The sequence below is a fragment of the Protomyctophum parallelum genome (assembly GCF_964188405.1).
Source record: "Protomyctophum parallelum genome assembly, chromosome: 10".
Taxonomy (NCBI): Eukaryota; Metazoa; Chordata; class Actinopteri; order Myctophiformes; family Myctophidae; genus Protomyctophum; species Protomyctophum parallelum.
The window spans coordinates 13,071,348-13,086,811 of record NC_139704.1 but is presented as its reverse complement, the minus strand read 5'-3'; the positions used below and the strand labels follow the sequence as shown (position 1 = coordinate 13,086,811).

General features: G+C 40.1%; 1 protein-coding gene across 7 annotated transcripts in view; it reads right to left on the bottom strand.

The window, feature by feature from the left end:
• LOC310865470 (dystonin-like) overlaps positions 1-15,464 on the bottom strand; it is a gene marked incomplete at its 5' end in the record, with an annotated part of 151,386 nt that overhangs the window by 69,335 nt on the left and 66,587 nt on the right. For all 7 annotated transcript variants that reach the window (XM_083774597.1, XM_083774598.1, XM_083774599.1 and 4 more), the window contains 13 exons: positions 1,249-1,395; positions 9,067-9,165; positions 9,257-9,364; positions 9,504-9,587; positions 9,826-9,988; positions 10,266-10,459; positions 10,569-10,707; positions 10,818-10,996; positions 12,459-12,616; positions 13,359-13,542; positions 13,880-14,006; positions 14,723-14,877; positions 15,297-15,449. In XM_083774597.1, the coding sequence (XP_083630723.1) occupies positions 1,249-1,395; positions 9,067-9,165; positions 9,257-9,364; positions 9,504-9,587; positions 9,826-9,988; positions 10,266-10,459; positions 10,569-10,707; positions 10,818-10,996; positions 12,459-12,616; positions 13,359-13,542; positions 13,880-14,006; positions 14,723-14,877; positions 15,297-15,449 (1,890 nt within the window). The remainder of the gene's footprint in view (positions 1-1,248; positions 1,396-9,066; positions 9,166-9,256; positions 9,365-9,503; positions 9,588-9,825; positions 9,989-10,265; positions 10,460-10,568; positions 10,708-10,817; positions 10,997-12,458; positions 12,617-13,358; positions 13,543-13,879; positions 14,007-14,722; positions 14,878-15,296; positions 15,450-15,464) is intronic.

Sequence of the window (15,464 nt, the reverse complement as noted above, 5' to 3'; positions counted from 1 at the left end):
TTTTTTTAGCAAGGTGATGATATGTATCAATAGCTGAAGAAAGTTATCCATGTTGATATAAATTGTAAAGCATCAATGAATTTTCTAAAAAATATATTTTCTACTGAGAAAGCATGAAAATCCTTTCTAGAACTTCACTGCCTAATTTGATAAAATAAAGAACATTTAGAAGATGCATTATCACCATATTAGCTCAATCTCAGCAATCAATACCTGTTTTTGCACCTATGATTCGATAAGAGATTATACCGTACACGTACAGTATCTTACAAAATGCAAAAATGTCCTAATAAAACCAATGTCTATGACTGTCAGGGGCCACACAAGTTGTCTACTGGTAACAAAGGATAATATAACCATTTCTGACTAGTATTATTTACGTAGATCTGATAATAATAAGGTGTGCTTTTGTTACAAACACTTAAAATTAATTATGCATGTACAGTATTCACAGACTTTACTTATTTGCTACTGTATGTGGTACCCCTATAAATGTTTTGAGAGCAAATAAGGTGGAAAAGAGAGTTCATGATCTACTACAGCGGTGATTTTCAACTAGTTGTCCGGGGACCCTTATAGATCTTTAACTCTTGAGAGCGTAAAAGGCCCCGTACGGGACCATTTGGTTTCATTTTACGCTCTCAAGAGTTACAATATTGTTTAATATCTGCATTACTTAATTTGTGTACACAATTAGAGAATGTAGAAGAACTGTTATTTTGATCAATATTTGCCAACTGCATGGAATTGTGTTTCAATGATAACATTTAGTCTGAGAGACTAAATGTCATCAAATGGTGGTCTGTTGTTCAAATGCCCAATAAATAATGGACCTTGATATGAAAATTGTTGAAAACCACAGTACAGTATGTAGTGGTGGCTTTGATCAAAAAGATTTGAAACCAAATCAACGGTGTGCTTGATGCAACTTGAGTAATAAGCATACTTTGCAATGGATGTGTGCTTGTGCAACTGGGACATTGGACTGGAGTAGTACGTCATTAAAACATTAATGAATTAATGTATGACAAGCTGGCCAAATGAATCCAATATTCATAGCCAAGGGATTCCACAATAATGACTCCTTTGATTTGTTTTAATAGAAATCATATACACACACAGGTTGCAATATTATATTGTTATAAAATATATTCTACGGAATATTAGGCATATTAAATTATTGTACAGGCTTCTGTTCTGGTCAAACAGCATGAAACAAACAAAAGGCCACAGCCACACAGTGTTTACCTGAGGATAATTAGAAGCTTCTGTGTTGGCGTTACCATCTTTGAGACCTTTGCCATCATTGTTCTGATTCTGTTTCACATTGGACATCCAATGCAACAGCTTGCTAACTTTATCACCATGTTCTTTCTTCTCCTCATCAACAGATCTCTAGAATTTGAACAGAAGGATTTTCAAAAGGAATGTTATCTTATTCTATGCATATTTAACACAGGGCACTGAAATTAAAGTAAAATTATTCTCAGTTGCATTTGAACCCCTTGAGGAATTAACCAAATTCAAGCTGGAACTCTGGGTTTGATGACATAGAAGAACATAGAAAAAAATGTAAAAGAAACATAGAAAAAATGTAAAAGAAATATTGAAGACAAAACAAACAAAACATTGAAAAACTTTCTTATTTGGAGTAAATAATTAGTTGAATACAAAGTAAATAAAAATAACATAATTTTTTCTTTTAGTACCCACTTTTTTCATCAAAACTTTGCTTTACATAATGCCTTTGTTGTCAGATGTACCACAACACATATTGCAGTGTTTTGTATTACTGTAGCCTATATGAATCTCAATGGCTCACTGCATAAAAAGAATGTAATCAGAAACAATGTTTTGTCGATGAATACGCCCTTTACTTATTCAATGCATTGGAGATATTTATAGGTGGTGATACGTCCAAATATACTGGTATCCAACACCATGAGACTTTGTGGCTTCCAGTAACCTAAATCCAGTGTGGCAATCATAAACGCTTCTTTCAAGTGCTTCTTTGAATGAGATTCTTCGCTTGGTCTTTGGACAAGTCAGGCTTTTGGTGTAGGACGTTTCATCTTTTAGTAATAACGAGGCAGTAACTTTATCAACAAAACTGCCCTGACTAACTTCCTCGGGTGAGATTTTGTCTCGAGTCTCAGGGTTTATCAATCCTCCAGTCAGCCGTTGGAATTCAAGGCATCGGAGAGCAACATCTTTAGGGAAGAGATTTTCCTGCATGGCCTGAGTGACAGACACAGTCTTGGCAGTCTGTGGATGAACAATGCCAAAATACGCCTTCTCGAACTGTTGGAGCTGTCCAGCAAATGTCTCATCCACCAGACCTCTTCTTAGAGCGTCTGAGATCATCACTTTCTGCCCAGAAGCGGGCTCACAGATGCCTCCGGTGCATGCCTGGGCCTCCAGAAGCCTTAAGGCAGTATTTCTATCGATAAAGTTCTGCTGAAAAGCTTGAAGAACGGACAGGCGCTTCTTCTGGGTGACATCCCAAAGACCTGCGACAGGGCTGTTGGCATCCTCGACTACAACCATTCTCGAAAGTATGAGGTCTGCAAGCTCATAGATACTGAGGAACCCATTACGGTAGCTCAGAAGTTCAGTTGTCTCAAGAAACCTTTGACTTAAAGCAGCCTCTATACAAAGCTTCCTTCCGGTTTTGTGGTCAACAATCACACTACGTGAGCTCCCTTTAACATCATCAATGGACTCCTCTTGCCATTCACTGTCCTGTTGAGATAGAAATAGATAGGTGCTCTCGTCAATGCATTTCCCTTTATATGCTTCATATGCTGACATTTCCACGCCAGACACGCTGCTGATGACACATAGTCTATGAGAACTTCTCGGAGAGATGCTGGACAGATGCTTGTCACCGAAAGGGAAAAGGTAGACACCGCCGTCGGTGTCATAAAGACATGACTTCAACAACTCACTGTAATATGCCTTCTGTCTGGTGTCAGGATTGTGAAAGCCTTTGGGGTTGCCGACTGGATCGTAGAGACTCTGTAGAGTGAAGTCATTGAAAAGGTTGTGCTCCACGGCGGTGATGAGTGGTACTCTATCGCCAACCTCAGGGTCAATGAATCCTCCGGTGGCTATCTGGGCCTCTAAGATCTGCCTCGCCAAGCGTCTATCAAGCATCCTTTCTTCCATTGCTTGGAAAACGGACAGTGTTTTGTTGCCGTGGACATAGCCAGTGACTGCTTTCTCTGACTCCATTAGTCTGTCTTTCAGATCTGCGTCCACAAGGCCCGCATCCAGGGCATCTAGGACTGAGCACATTTCTCCAGTGACTGGGTCGATAATACCGCCCGTTGCAGCCTGAGCCATCAGGTACTCAATTGCATAGGTCTTTGCTAAGAGGCCTTTCTCTGCAGCTTCTAAGAAGGACATCTTTGTCTTGCTCGACTCCACGTACACTCCAGCAATAGCAGTCGGTCTGATGACAAACTGAGCAATAGATGCTTGCACCTCTTCCACTGTGATGAGACCCTCTTCTAAGCGGTGCAAAATGTCTTGGTCCAACCGATTCGTTGTGATTAACTTCGTAATAATGGTTCTGATGCGTAGGAGTTTTCGTGAGGCCGAAGTGGAACTCTGCTTCACCTCACTCTCCTCTTGTTGAAATACCTTAGCAGGCATGTGTTTGGACTGAGAGGATCTTGCAATATGGCTTCTATCCGTTTTCTCACTTGTGATGGAATCTTCAATATCATTCTGCTCGGTATAGGTCTGTATGTGTCTTTGATGAAGAGATGTACGTTGAGGAGCAGAGCTGTTCAGTTGTATGGCAGTTTTTTCCTTTTGAAGGCTTTGACTCTGAACATTTTCTGTTGTTTCTTGTTTTGCTCTTCTCAGTTCTATTGTTCTGTCTTTGTCCATTGTTGCTATCTGTAAAAAGGACAATGGAACAACCATGAGATAACATAATTATTGTTATGTTATGCATAAACAATGTTAAGCAATAGCAACATTATTTGTAATGTAATTATAGAATATTTGCCTATGTATTCACTAATTATTGTATATATATTGTATTTTTCTTCATGATATTGAATTGAGGTAATTCCTACCTCTGATGTCTCTTTCATTTTTGGCATCTCCATTAGCTTGCACTTTGAGCATTCCTTCTCCTTCTCTCTGGTCTTCATTGTGACCTCTAGTTTCAATACTTTCTCTTGAAAGCATTTCACCTCTTCGATGTAGATCAACATTTTTTCATTGAGGGATTTTACTTCCTTTTCCTTGATTCTCAATTTCTGCTCAGTCTCCGTCAACATTTCTTTCAGTCTTAATGCCTCCTTTAACTTTTCCTTTTCACGGTTTTCTAGATTACGGACGTTTGATTTATGTTTGACTTTGTCATCTTCCAGTTGAACAACTTGAGTTTTGGTTTTTAATAGGTCACGGCTGAGAGCCGTTCTCTCTTGTTGTAGTTTGTCCATTTGAATATGCAGCTGATGCACCGTGAGCTCTGGTGATGCCGAGTGCTCTTTTGATTGCAGTGTGATCTTTTGCTCCATGTCCGTCTGCACCAACAGCAGCTGTTTTTCATAGGCTTTCTTCTGAAGGTCCAGTTTACTTTTCAAGTCCTCAAGCATGCCCTTGCAGTTCTCCAGTTGTTCTTCAAGTTGTTGGGATCTCAGCTGAAATACTGAATTCTCTTTTTGTTTCTGCTTGCCCTCCTCTTGGGCTTGGTTGAGCTTTTCTTTCAACACTGTGATTTCAGATCCCAATAAGACACATTTCTCTTGAGCTTTGGTCCTCTCTCTCTGTACGATTGTAATTTCTTCTTTCATATTTGATAAAGATCTGTCAGACTCAGAACTAGAAAAACTTTCTTTCACTTTTATCTTGAAAGACTCAGCCTCCAGCGCTGTTATTCTGGACTCTTTGTTTCTTCTTTCCAGGGTCTCTTTAGCTAAGTCATCATTTAATCTTCTCTGAGAGGTGATCAATTTTTCAACTTCCAATTTCAAGTAAGCTTGTTTTTCTTCAGCTATTCTCTTGTCCCTTTGAAGTGTATTTAACTCCTGCTTCAGATTAGATACTATTTTCTCCGAGCTTCCAGTCACTCCTTTAATACTCTGCTTATAATTCTGAACCTCGACTTCTAATGCCTTTAACTTATTGAGACAGTTTTGATTTTCAGCAGATTCTCTCTGTAGTTCTGCATTTGTTTTCTTCAGAATTATGTTCAAATCATTAATTTCAGTTTTGTGCTCCAGGACTTTCTGGTTGGTTGTATTCCTCTCAGAACGCACAGAGGTAAGCTCTGTTCTCAGGGTCTTCATTTCTTTCTCATAATTTGTGAGGTTTACCTGAAGCGTTTTGTTCTTCTGCTGCAGCTCAGATGTTTTCTTTACCTCTGCATTGTAGTCCCGTAGTTTAATTTGAAGCTCATGAGAGGTCTGGGATTTCTTCAGCAGTTCCTCTTCAATAATTCGAACCTGCGATTTGGTGCCTTCCGACTGAGACTTGAAAATTTGTATCTGCTGATCCTGGGTTCCCATTACTAAGGTTGCCTTATCGAGTTGAGCTCTCATATTGTTCATCGTCTTCTCCATGTCAATGTTCATCTTTTTCAACTCCTCTATCTGCGTCTGCAACTGACAGACTAATAATCCCTTTTGTTGAAGATCTGCATCAAGATTTTTACATTTGTGTTTAGTGTCTTGGTCAGATTTAGTCTTTACAGTGATCTCCTCTTTCACTTTTTTAAGCTGTTGTTTCCAGCTCTCCATTTCATCATTTAAAGATTTGACCTTTTGTTCAGAGAATGATTTGTCCATCTTCAGTGACTCAGCAGTTACCCGAAATGCCTTGATACTGTTGTCCAAGAACACATTCTTGTTCATCAGTTCATTACATTTGAACTTCAGCTGATCTATTTCTGACAGTTTGGAGGACAACTCTTCCTCTAAGCTGCTAATCCTGTGACTGTTCACCTGTTCTATTGAACTCTTCTTCTGTAGCGTTTCTTGGCTGATCTTGAGCTGCTCCTTTAGACCTTCAACCTCTGTGTTTTGGAAAGCAGTTTTCTGCTCCAATGAAGTCTTGTCCCTCTGGAGAGATTTTATCTGCTCTTGAAACAGTTCGATGGAGATCTTCAGGTCTGAATGACCTTGTCGGAGACTTTCTGATGTTTGTCTCACATTTTTCTTTTCTGTCTCCACGTCCTTCTGAAGTTGCTTCAGTCTATTATCGCTGTCATCCAACAGTTCCTTTAAATTCTGCACTTTCTTCTCAGCCACATTTTTATAAACAACCACAGAGTTCAGCTCTGACTTTAGTGTCTTGATCTCCATTTCAGCTCTTTCTTTCAGAATGGTTAGTTCTTCTATTTTGTGCTTCAGTTCATCTCTCTCAGCGTCGACTCGACTTGGCTGTACGCTGATGTTTTCTTGAACTGCAGCGGACTGTGATTCACTGTGGACTACCTTTAGGTCAGATGACTGGGCCTGCTGGGCCACATGCATTTCCACAGAGTGATCTTGGTTTTGCAACTGTGCCTCAGAACCTTCCTTCTCTTTGAGCTTGTTCTTACGTGTTTGATTGTTCTTCTCAGTCTCTTCCATATAATCACCTATCATCTTCAAGTTGTCCTCCTGCTGCTGAATTAACTCTCGTGCACTACTTAATTCCTGCTCGACAGCAGCTTTGTCTTCCACTGCTAACTCTAGTTCAGTGAGATATTGATGAGCCTCGTCTTCAAGGTTAGACTTTTGATTGGTTAAATCATCATTGGTCAACTTTTGTGCTTGTACTTCTCCTTCCAGCTTGTCCACCTGTGCTCGCCTTTCAGCCAGTTCAGCCTCTAGCTCTTGTACATGGCACTGAAGCTGGCTAAACTCTTTTTCTCCGGCAACCTTTTGCAGCTGCATGGTCTCTGTCCAAGTCACATGTTCAGCTTTTTCAAAAGCCTTTCTGTTCTATAATGCAAAACAACGAGTTAACACCACTTTCATGTTTAAAAGAAATAAATAAAATGTGAGAAAAATATATACTTTTCAATCATATTTGTGTCCTTACCACAAAGTGTTGCAGGACTGTTAGTGAGTCTCTCCAGGAATGTGTGTGTGAATAAGTGCACACACACACACACACACACACACACACACACACACACACACACACACACACACACACACACACACACACACACACACACACACACACACACACACACACACGCACACAATAATAATGTGTTGTGTGTCTACAGTCTATTGTGTGTATTTACCTCAATAATACCAATTACATGTAAAGGTGATATTTTATACTATATTAAAAGGCTGTAATTATTTTTACTAATTATATAAACTAGCCCTTACCCGTTGTGAGATATTTGTCCCCATTGTGGCCGTGGGGGGTACTGCGCCCGGGTGCGTTTGTAATTGACTAATAAATTCATTAATAATCATTAATGTGTCAAATCGAAAAAAGGGCTTCGTTACACCCTCCATATTCATATGGTCAATGCCTGTGTGAAGTGGGAGTGACACACTCACACTCAGACATTGTTAGAATTATTGTATGATGATAGTAGTGTGTGTGGTTGCTATAATCACATCAAAAACACAATCCTGGAGAGACTATAAACAATTTCCCACAGAAATGGCATGTAGTGTCATCAGTGTATCAGCCATGATCAAGACCTTGATCTTCCCTGGAAAAATCACCATAACCAACAACTCTGTATGCACACGCCATACAGAATGTCATGACTTTGCTTCATCCAAGCAAAGAAGCAAATATCATCATTCATGCTGAATAGAAAGGGAAAATATAACCCAAGTAGCACTGAGGGTCACAAAGAGACTTCAAGTATGCATCAAGGAAACAAGGACTTTTCATGCATTTCTATGAAAAACTCATTTGTTTGCATTGTATTCATTGCATTTTAGTGCTTTTAAAGGCTTTTAAACCAGTAAAGTATCTCCCTTTTACTTTTCTTACAAGATCTGGGCAAACGTGTTAATCTGTAGATTAATCAATGCGGCAGTTCATTGCCCAAGTTGATTCTTCAGAATAAACCAAATGACTCAGCAAAGTTGGTTGTGCCTTACCGTCAATATTGACACAAAATGATGAAACATAAAACTAAACTCAATCTTGTTATACGATATCTGCTGTTTTTCCCCTATAGACAAACTGAGCCACTATGTTTGCAACCTTTTAAACTGGACATAATGTTGTTGATCTCCATCTAATCTCTGTAAAAAAGTAACTAGTATGAACGATTTAGCGCCAGGCATTCCTTAAGAAATACTGAAATACTTTAACTTTATATGAGTATAAAGTTAAAGTGAAGTTTTATTGGGTTTACTCTCCCTCAACCAATCCCAACCACAAAAGAAATAATAACAATAATTAAAGATTTATATAACAGTGCATGTACATGTAAACTACATGCATGTTCCTTACAAAGAAGGCAGAATATGTTACATAAAGAAAATAACAAAAGTGTTTGAAAACATGGACACCACAGATCAAGAACCCATACAAAAATCCAACAAATAACTCAAATAGTCAACATTATACTACAGTCATAACATCAACACATGACACTGTCTATCACAATTATGGCCATATATTCAACATAAATGGGCCATTTGTCCGTAAATGGCATAATTTTCGGATTTAATGTATATTGTGTATTTCTCCATAATTATTGGAACATTACTGAACTTACTTGAATTACTGAGTCAATGTTGGCTAAACATTACAGTGCTTTTAAATGTCTCTTCAAGATAAACTGTAAAATGTTGAAAGGAATCATTTCTATCCCAGGCATATTAAAATCCTGCTCAACAGTGATAGTCCTCTTAACGATCAAAAAGACCATTACAACATGAATGTCAGATTGAATGGGGACCAAAACACAATATGATATTATCAATCTAGAAAAATGATTTATGTTTATGTTAAATATCGGGCCAAAGTTGAGAGTAGACATGTATAAAATTGACACCAGAATGGTCATTAAGGAATATTTTTCCTTCAGATTATATAAATCCATTTAAGCAATTTAAAATATGAAAGCCTTACCTCCTCATCTTCGGTTCTTTTCAACGTTTCACTGGCAAACTTCACATACTGTGTCATCAGGGTTACCAGAGCAGTGTAGCGGGTTCGAAGATCCATAAACTGTGGTAAAATGAAACAAGAAATACTTTGTTTAGCCCCGAGAACACCTGGACTACTGCTTTAAAGCTCCATATAACATGTCATGGTTCACCTCTTGTTGGATGGCATCAGAAGTATTCTGCATCCTCCGCTTCTTGAGTGGAGATTTGTGTTGGGAGTCAACCATCGCTCTGTAGGTCATCAGCTGAAGCTCGTAATCCTAAATTGTGAAACGGGATTTAGGTATAATCATTATCTGAAGCCTATACAAATGCTTATACGGGAATACTGCAGATTCCCGTCTGAGAACGGTTAATTTACCATAAAATACTGTAGATTTAATGTAGAAATCAGCTTACTTTGACAGCAGATGAGTACTGCTCAGAGTACTTTTGGCATTCTTCAATTCTGCTCTGTTTTTGTTCAATTTCAGCCACAAGAACCTGAAAAACACATTTTAAATGATTCACGGTCAGTTATAGTTTTGAAATGCCAGACAATTCAACATCACCTGCCAACAAAATGGATGTGCATAAAGACAAAGTTACATATATTTTCATTTGTGTTACTAAGCCAGATCAAATAAAGTTGATGACATGATATCTTGTTCCAAAGACGTCTCCTCACACAATACAACATCTAGAAACACATATCTAACGACTATACAACAAGTGGTCCTACCTTCTGTTGGTTCAGGAGCTCAGAGAGTGCCTTGCTGTCCTCGGGTTTGTTCTCTTGGGCCTTCAGTTGAGCTGATTCCATTTCTCGAACCCATTCGTCCAGACTACAGTAAGAATCCTTGTAGTATTTCAGATTCTTGCTGATGCCTTCCAAATCACGAAGCCTGAAATCAAATTAAAACGTTAATTGCAGAGTTATGTTTGAGTGTCATTAAAACCACTTAAACCCCAGCATCCGTATTGTGGGCAAAGCTTTCGCAGAAAATAGCAGATAAATTCACAATGCGACATGATTTTCTGCAAAAGCTTTACCGATAATAACAGAAAACAGAAAATACACTAGCATAGAACCCTGAGGCACTCAACCATGCTCCAATCATATGGGGTTTAAGGCTCACCCACGATTTGCAGGAGAGCCTGGTCTGATCAAAAGCAACAAACCTGCTGTCAATCTGAGAGTGAACGTTGTGCCACCTCTCACTCAGTTGATCAGCCTTCTCCTTGTGCCAGTCAAGGTCAAAGTCACGCTCGTTGTGGGCCTTAAACATGCGATCGCTGATGGTGCTCGCTTTCTGCAACTCATCCTCCATGTCATGGAACACTTCTCGGTTCTCATCAATCTCTTTCCGCCATTGCTATAAAAATAAATAAAAAAACATATTCACCACAAAATATTATTTTGAGTAAGGTCTTGAAAAACTAAATCACTGAAGCATTATGGTGTTCGAAACTGTGTTTCACTACCTTGAGCGTGCAAATGATTGTGTCGATGGACTTCAGGTCCGAGTTCATGTCATCTTCCTCATAGAGTTTGGATTCGAAGATTTTAAGTAGACCTTCTGCCCTCTGGCTGTGCGTTACCACTAAACTCACAACCTTCAACCTGGACCAAAGACAAAACTTCATTCGGATACACTTCTCATTGCCAAGTAATCGTTCTGTGTTATGCTACTGTAGCATTCAGTTCTAGACGATAGAGAAGGCCCGTCTTACTTGTCCATGTAGATGGTTGACATGGAGTGGACTTGGCTCATGCTCTGGGTGAGGACATTGAGCTCAGATGACAGGGTTGGGACTGACGGAGACGCTGACGCCTGTCTGAGGAACAGCTCACACTTTTCCTTCATGGCCTCAAGGTCTTCTTTCAGCTGGTTTAGCTCTGCTGTCTTCTTCTGCAAGCATGAGGATTAATAATAATAATAATCATGATCAGTGGTGGAACGTAACTAAGTACATTTACTCAAGTACTTAAATAAAATGTTGAGGCATTTGTACTTTACTCATTAGTATTTACTTTTACTTCTACTCCAATATATCTCAGATCTAAATATTGTACTTTTACTTCACTATATTTATTTGAAAACTTTAGTTACTAGTTACTTTGTAGATTTTAATTACAAAAACACATTCAGCTCTATATATATTTCGGCAATTTGAAAATAGCCGATTTCCAAGCTCACAATGTGTAGCAATGCTGTGTGTTAGACGCATGCTGTACCTGGTGCTCTGTGATGCTGTATGTTAGAGGCATGCTGTACCTGGTGCTCTGTGATGCTGCATGTTAGACGCATGCTGTACCTGGTGCTCTGTGATGCTGCATGTTAGACGCATGCTGTACCTGGTGCTCTGTGATGCTGCATGTTAGACGCATGCTGTACCTGGTGCTCTGTGATGCTGTGTGTGTTAGACACATGCTGTACCTGGTGCTCTGTGATGCTGTATGTTAGAGGCATGCTGTACCTGGTGCTCTGTGATGCTGTGTGTGTTAGACACATGCTGTACCTGGTGCTCTGTGATGCTGTGTGTTAGACGCATGCTGTACCTGGTGCTCTGTGATGCTGCATGTTAGACGCATGCTGTACCTGGTGCTCTGTGATGCTGTGTGTTAGACGCATGCTGTACCTGGTGCTCTGTGATGCTGTGTGTGTTAGACACATGCTGTACCTGGTGCTCTGTGATGCTGTGTGTTAGATGCATGCTGTACCTGGTGCTCTGTGATGCTGTGTATGTTAGACACATGCTGTACCTGGTGCTCTGTGATGCTGTGTGTTAGATGCATGCTGTACCTGGTGCTCTGTGATGCTGTGTGTGTTAGACACATGCTGTACCTGGTGCTCTGTGATGCTGTGTGTTAGACGCATGCTGTACCTGGTGCTCTGTGATGCTGTGTGTGTTGACGCATGCTGTACCTGGTGCTCTGTGATGCTGTATGTTAGACGCATGCTGTACCTGGTGCTCTGTGATGCTGTGTGTTAGACGCATGCTGTACCTGGTGCTCTGTGATGCTGTGTGTGTTAGACACATGCTGTACCTGGTGCTCTGTGATGCTGTGTGTTAGAGGCATGCTGTACCTGGTGCTCTGTGATGCTGCATGTTAGACGCATGCTGTACCTGGTGCTCTGTGATGCTGTGTGTTAGACACATGCTGTACCTGGTGCTCTGTGATGCTGTGTGTGTTGACGCATGCTGTACCTGGTGCTCTGTGATGCTGTGTGTGTTAGACACATGCTGTACCTGGTGCTCTGTGATGCTGTGTGTTAGATGCATGCTGTACCTGGTGCTCTGTGATGCTGTGTGTTAGATGCATGCTGTACCTGGTGCTCTGTGATGCTGTGTGTTAGATGCATGCTGTACCTGGTGCTCTGTGATGCGCTGCAGGCTCTGCTCCAGGTCATCTCTGTCCAGTGGAGTTCTGATCTCTCGGATCAGATGTTCCTCATGGGCCTCCAGATGCATTCGGAAGTTGCGTATTTCCGAGATGTAGCGATTGTACACAGATTCCTCATGCTCCTCTGTTTAAAACCAAAAAACAACACAAATAGGGAAAACTATTATGATACACTGCTCCTGTTTAGTTTTAATGTGTCATCTGGAGCAGTGGTTCCCAAACATTTTAGTTTGTGGCCCAAAAGAGAAATTTGATGTCTCTCGATTGTAGATGGATTTTCACTACTACGTAAACATTGGATTTTCTGATATTCTTTCTTTTATTTTATCATGAAACTACTGAAAAAAAATATTTAATTTGTTTTAATGGTTGCTTTTCTGGGGGAAATGTTTTTTGAAAACGTTTTGTAATAATAATAATTAAAAACAAATTTAAACAGTTATTCATTATGGAACACGAGCCAAGTTTGGAAAATAGCAACTGTTCTGAAGTACTAATAGATGTTAAAACACTACTAATGTAACCAACAGTCTCACATTATTTACTTTTTTCTTGCCCAAGCGGCACACTAAAGTGACTAAACCAATGGTTCTCAATCTCAAAGTAGGGATTATAGGTAGGACCCAAATGGGCCCGTTCCATGGTCTAATGCATACCAAACTGTGTGGGGTCATTAAAAGCTTTGAGAATCATTGCGCTAAACAACAGCTCTTGAGACTGTTCTTAATCCAGTTCAAAAAGCACAGTTAAAGACAAAGCATTAACTTTACACATAATAGGCTTATAGAGCCACGCGTTTCCCTCGAGGTGTGGTGTTCTACGACGTACACCAACACCCCCTGTTGGTACAGTCATGGAAGCCTTGCCTCTTTCAGCCGACCTCAGTAGCTCCTCGTAATACTCTTTGCAGGCGGTGACCTCTCTCTCCAGCTGTGCACGGTCGGCCACGGTGAACACCTCAGACTCCTCGCTGTCTTCCAGGAAATCTTCGAAGTGCAACTGCAGGTTGCTCAGGACCTGCTGATGCTCGCCGGGTAACATCGTCTTGATCTGCACGGATCAGAGAAACGTGTCACTTTGCATCCGACATGCAATATGAATCAGCTACAGTATGTGTTCAAACCTTACCACGCTGAATTTCATTAGGCCACGGACCCACATTTCAAATGGGGACACTTAAATGGCAATACGTTACACTTAATTTAGCGTTAGTGTTTTCTTTTTTCCATTTGAATTATAGTGAAATTATATTTTGTTATCTGGTGGGGACACCCATAAAATATAATTGAATTACGTCTCATTTTAACTGATAATGCTTATTAATTAACGTCGTATTAAAACTCCCGACGATGACGACAGAGACAGTAACAGAAATGTTCAGACGCACCGAGGACACGTTCCAGTTGCGGATGGCTCGGATGTCGGCCGTGAGGTTGTGCCAGGAGACCACGCTCTTCATGTTGATGTGGGAGTGATGCCACAGCGCCAACACGTTCTGGTACAGCTGCTCAATTCTGCAGGAAAAAGCAAAAAAGTAGTGTGATTTAATTGTTTTTGGCGTCAGAAATTGGAACATTATGAAAATAAATAAATAAAATTAGGCTTCGTAATACAATACAGTACAAATAACTGAAATATACCAAGAAATTACCAGCATTTCTTATACATTTTATACTTTAAATTATTTTCAAAAATAGCTGATCTACAAGCTTACAACGCGTGTTGATCTGCTATTTCAACTTTTTTTATGTATGAACATTTTTTAACATGGACACGACTATTAGGACAAAATAATTAATTAACATTAACTAATGTCAAGCCAATACAACATACTGTACATTGGAGCCCAGGTTCCAGCACTCAATGCCTGGAGAGATATTGCAGTTATGAGCTCGTGGCAGTACTACTTGTCAACCAGTAGGTGTCGTACCGAGAACAAGGGTCTACAACATTTCTCAATGGAAGAGCAGGGAGAGCACCTCCAACTACCTCCAACCACTACACTGTAGATGTACTAGTAATATATATAGTAATATACTACTCTACCATACAGATCGGTTATGTATTTATTAACCACATTAACCCAGGTGTCCGGATTTTGGGCATGTCATAGTTGAACAGCTTCTTTTTTATATAGTAGATCTACAAGCTTATAAATCTGTTATTTTCAAAAATCGTTTTGTAAAATAATTTGTAAAAAAAAAAAGAAAAAAAAGAAAGAAAAGCTTACCTGCTGGCCAAATCCACAGCCTCCTTGTTGTGGGGTGGCACGGTGAAACAGACTGATGGTACCATGGCTTCGTTTCCTCCTGGGCTGATCACCTTCCACTTGGCGCGGTGAGAGTTACTGGCCAGCACGCACTCGTCGTCCTTGTAGATGGTTATCTGGCAGAGTGGCACCATATAAACCCAGTGTTCATTTAACCCAGTGGTTTTCAACCCTATTCCTATCAAGGTCCATGAGTTGTCCGGCATTTGAGCCACGGACCAGCAAAAAATTGCGTTAAATAGATCTGTAATTCAATAGCAATGCATTGCTATAGAGCAGGGGCCCAGGGTTTCTACTGGTGATCAGAGGACCACAGGTGGACTTACGAAGGATATTGCATGTGGTCCCTATTCCATGCTTTCAGTAATGTGAATAAAGAAATATTAGAATTTTTTCTCCCCATGAATATTTTATTTTGGAGAAACTTAGACCACTACCGGTAAATAGTAATATTGCATAATTTCTGTGTCCACAGTCCACACCATTCATACTCACATTAAACATTAAACAACATAAACAATGGCCAACATAATACCTCTATCTGGCGGTAATCGCAGATGGCTTTGACAGGAATGGATGACCTCACTGTGTTGTCTGGATTCCTGGGCCTGAGCTGCACAATGCTTTTGGCTCGGCCCACCAGCCCAGCTACCGTGCTGCGGTACTGAAGAAGCTGCTCTTTCTCATCCTAGGGGACAGAAAA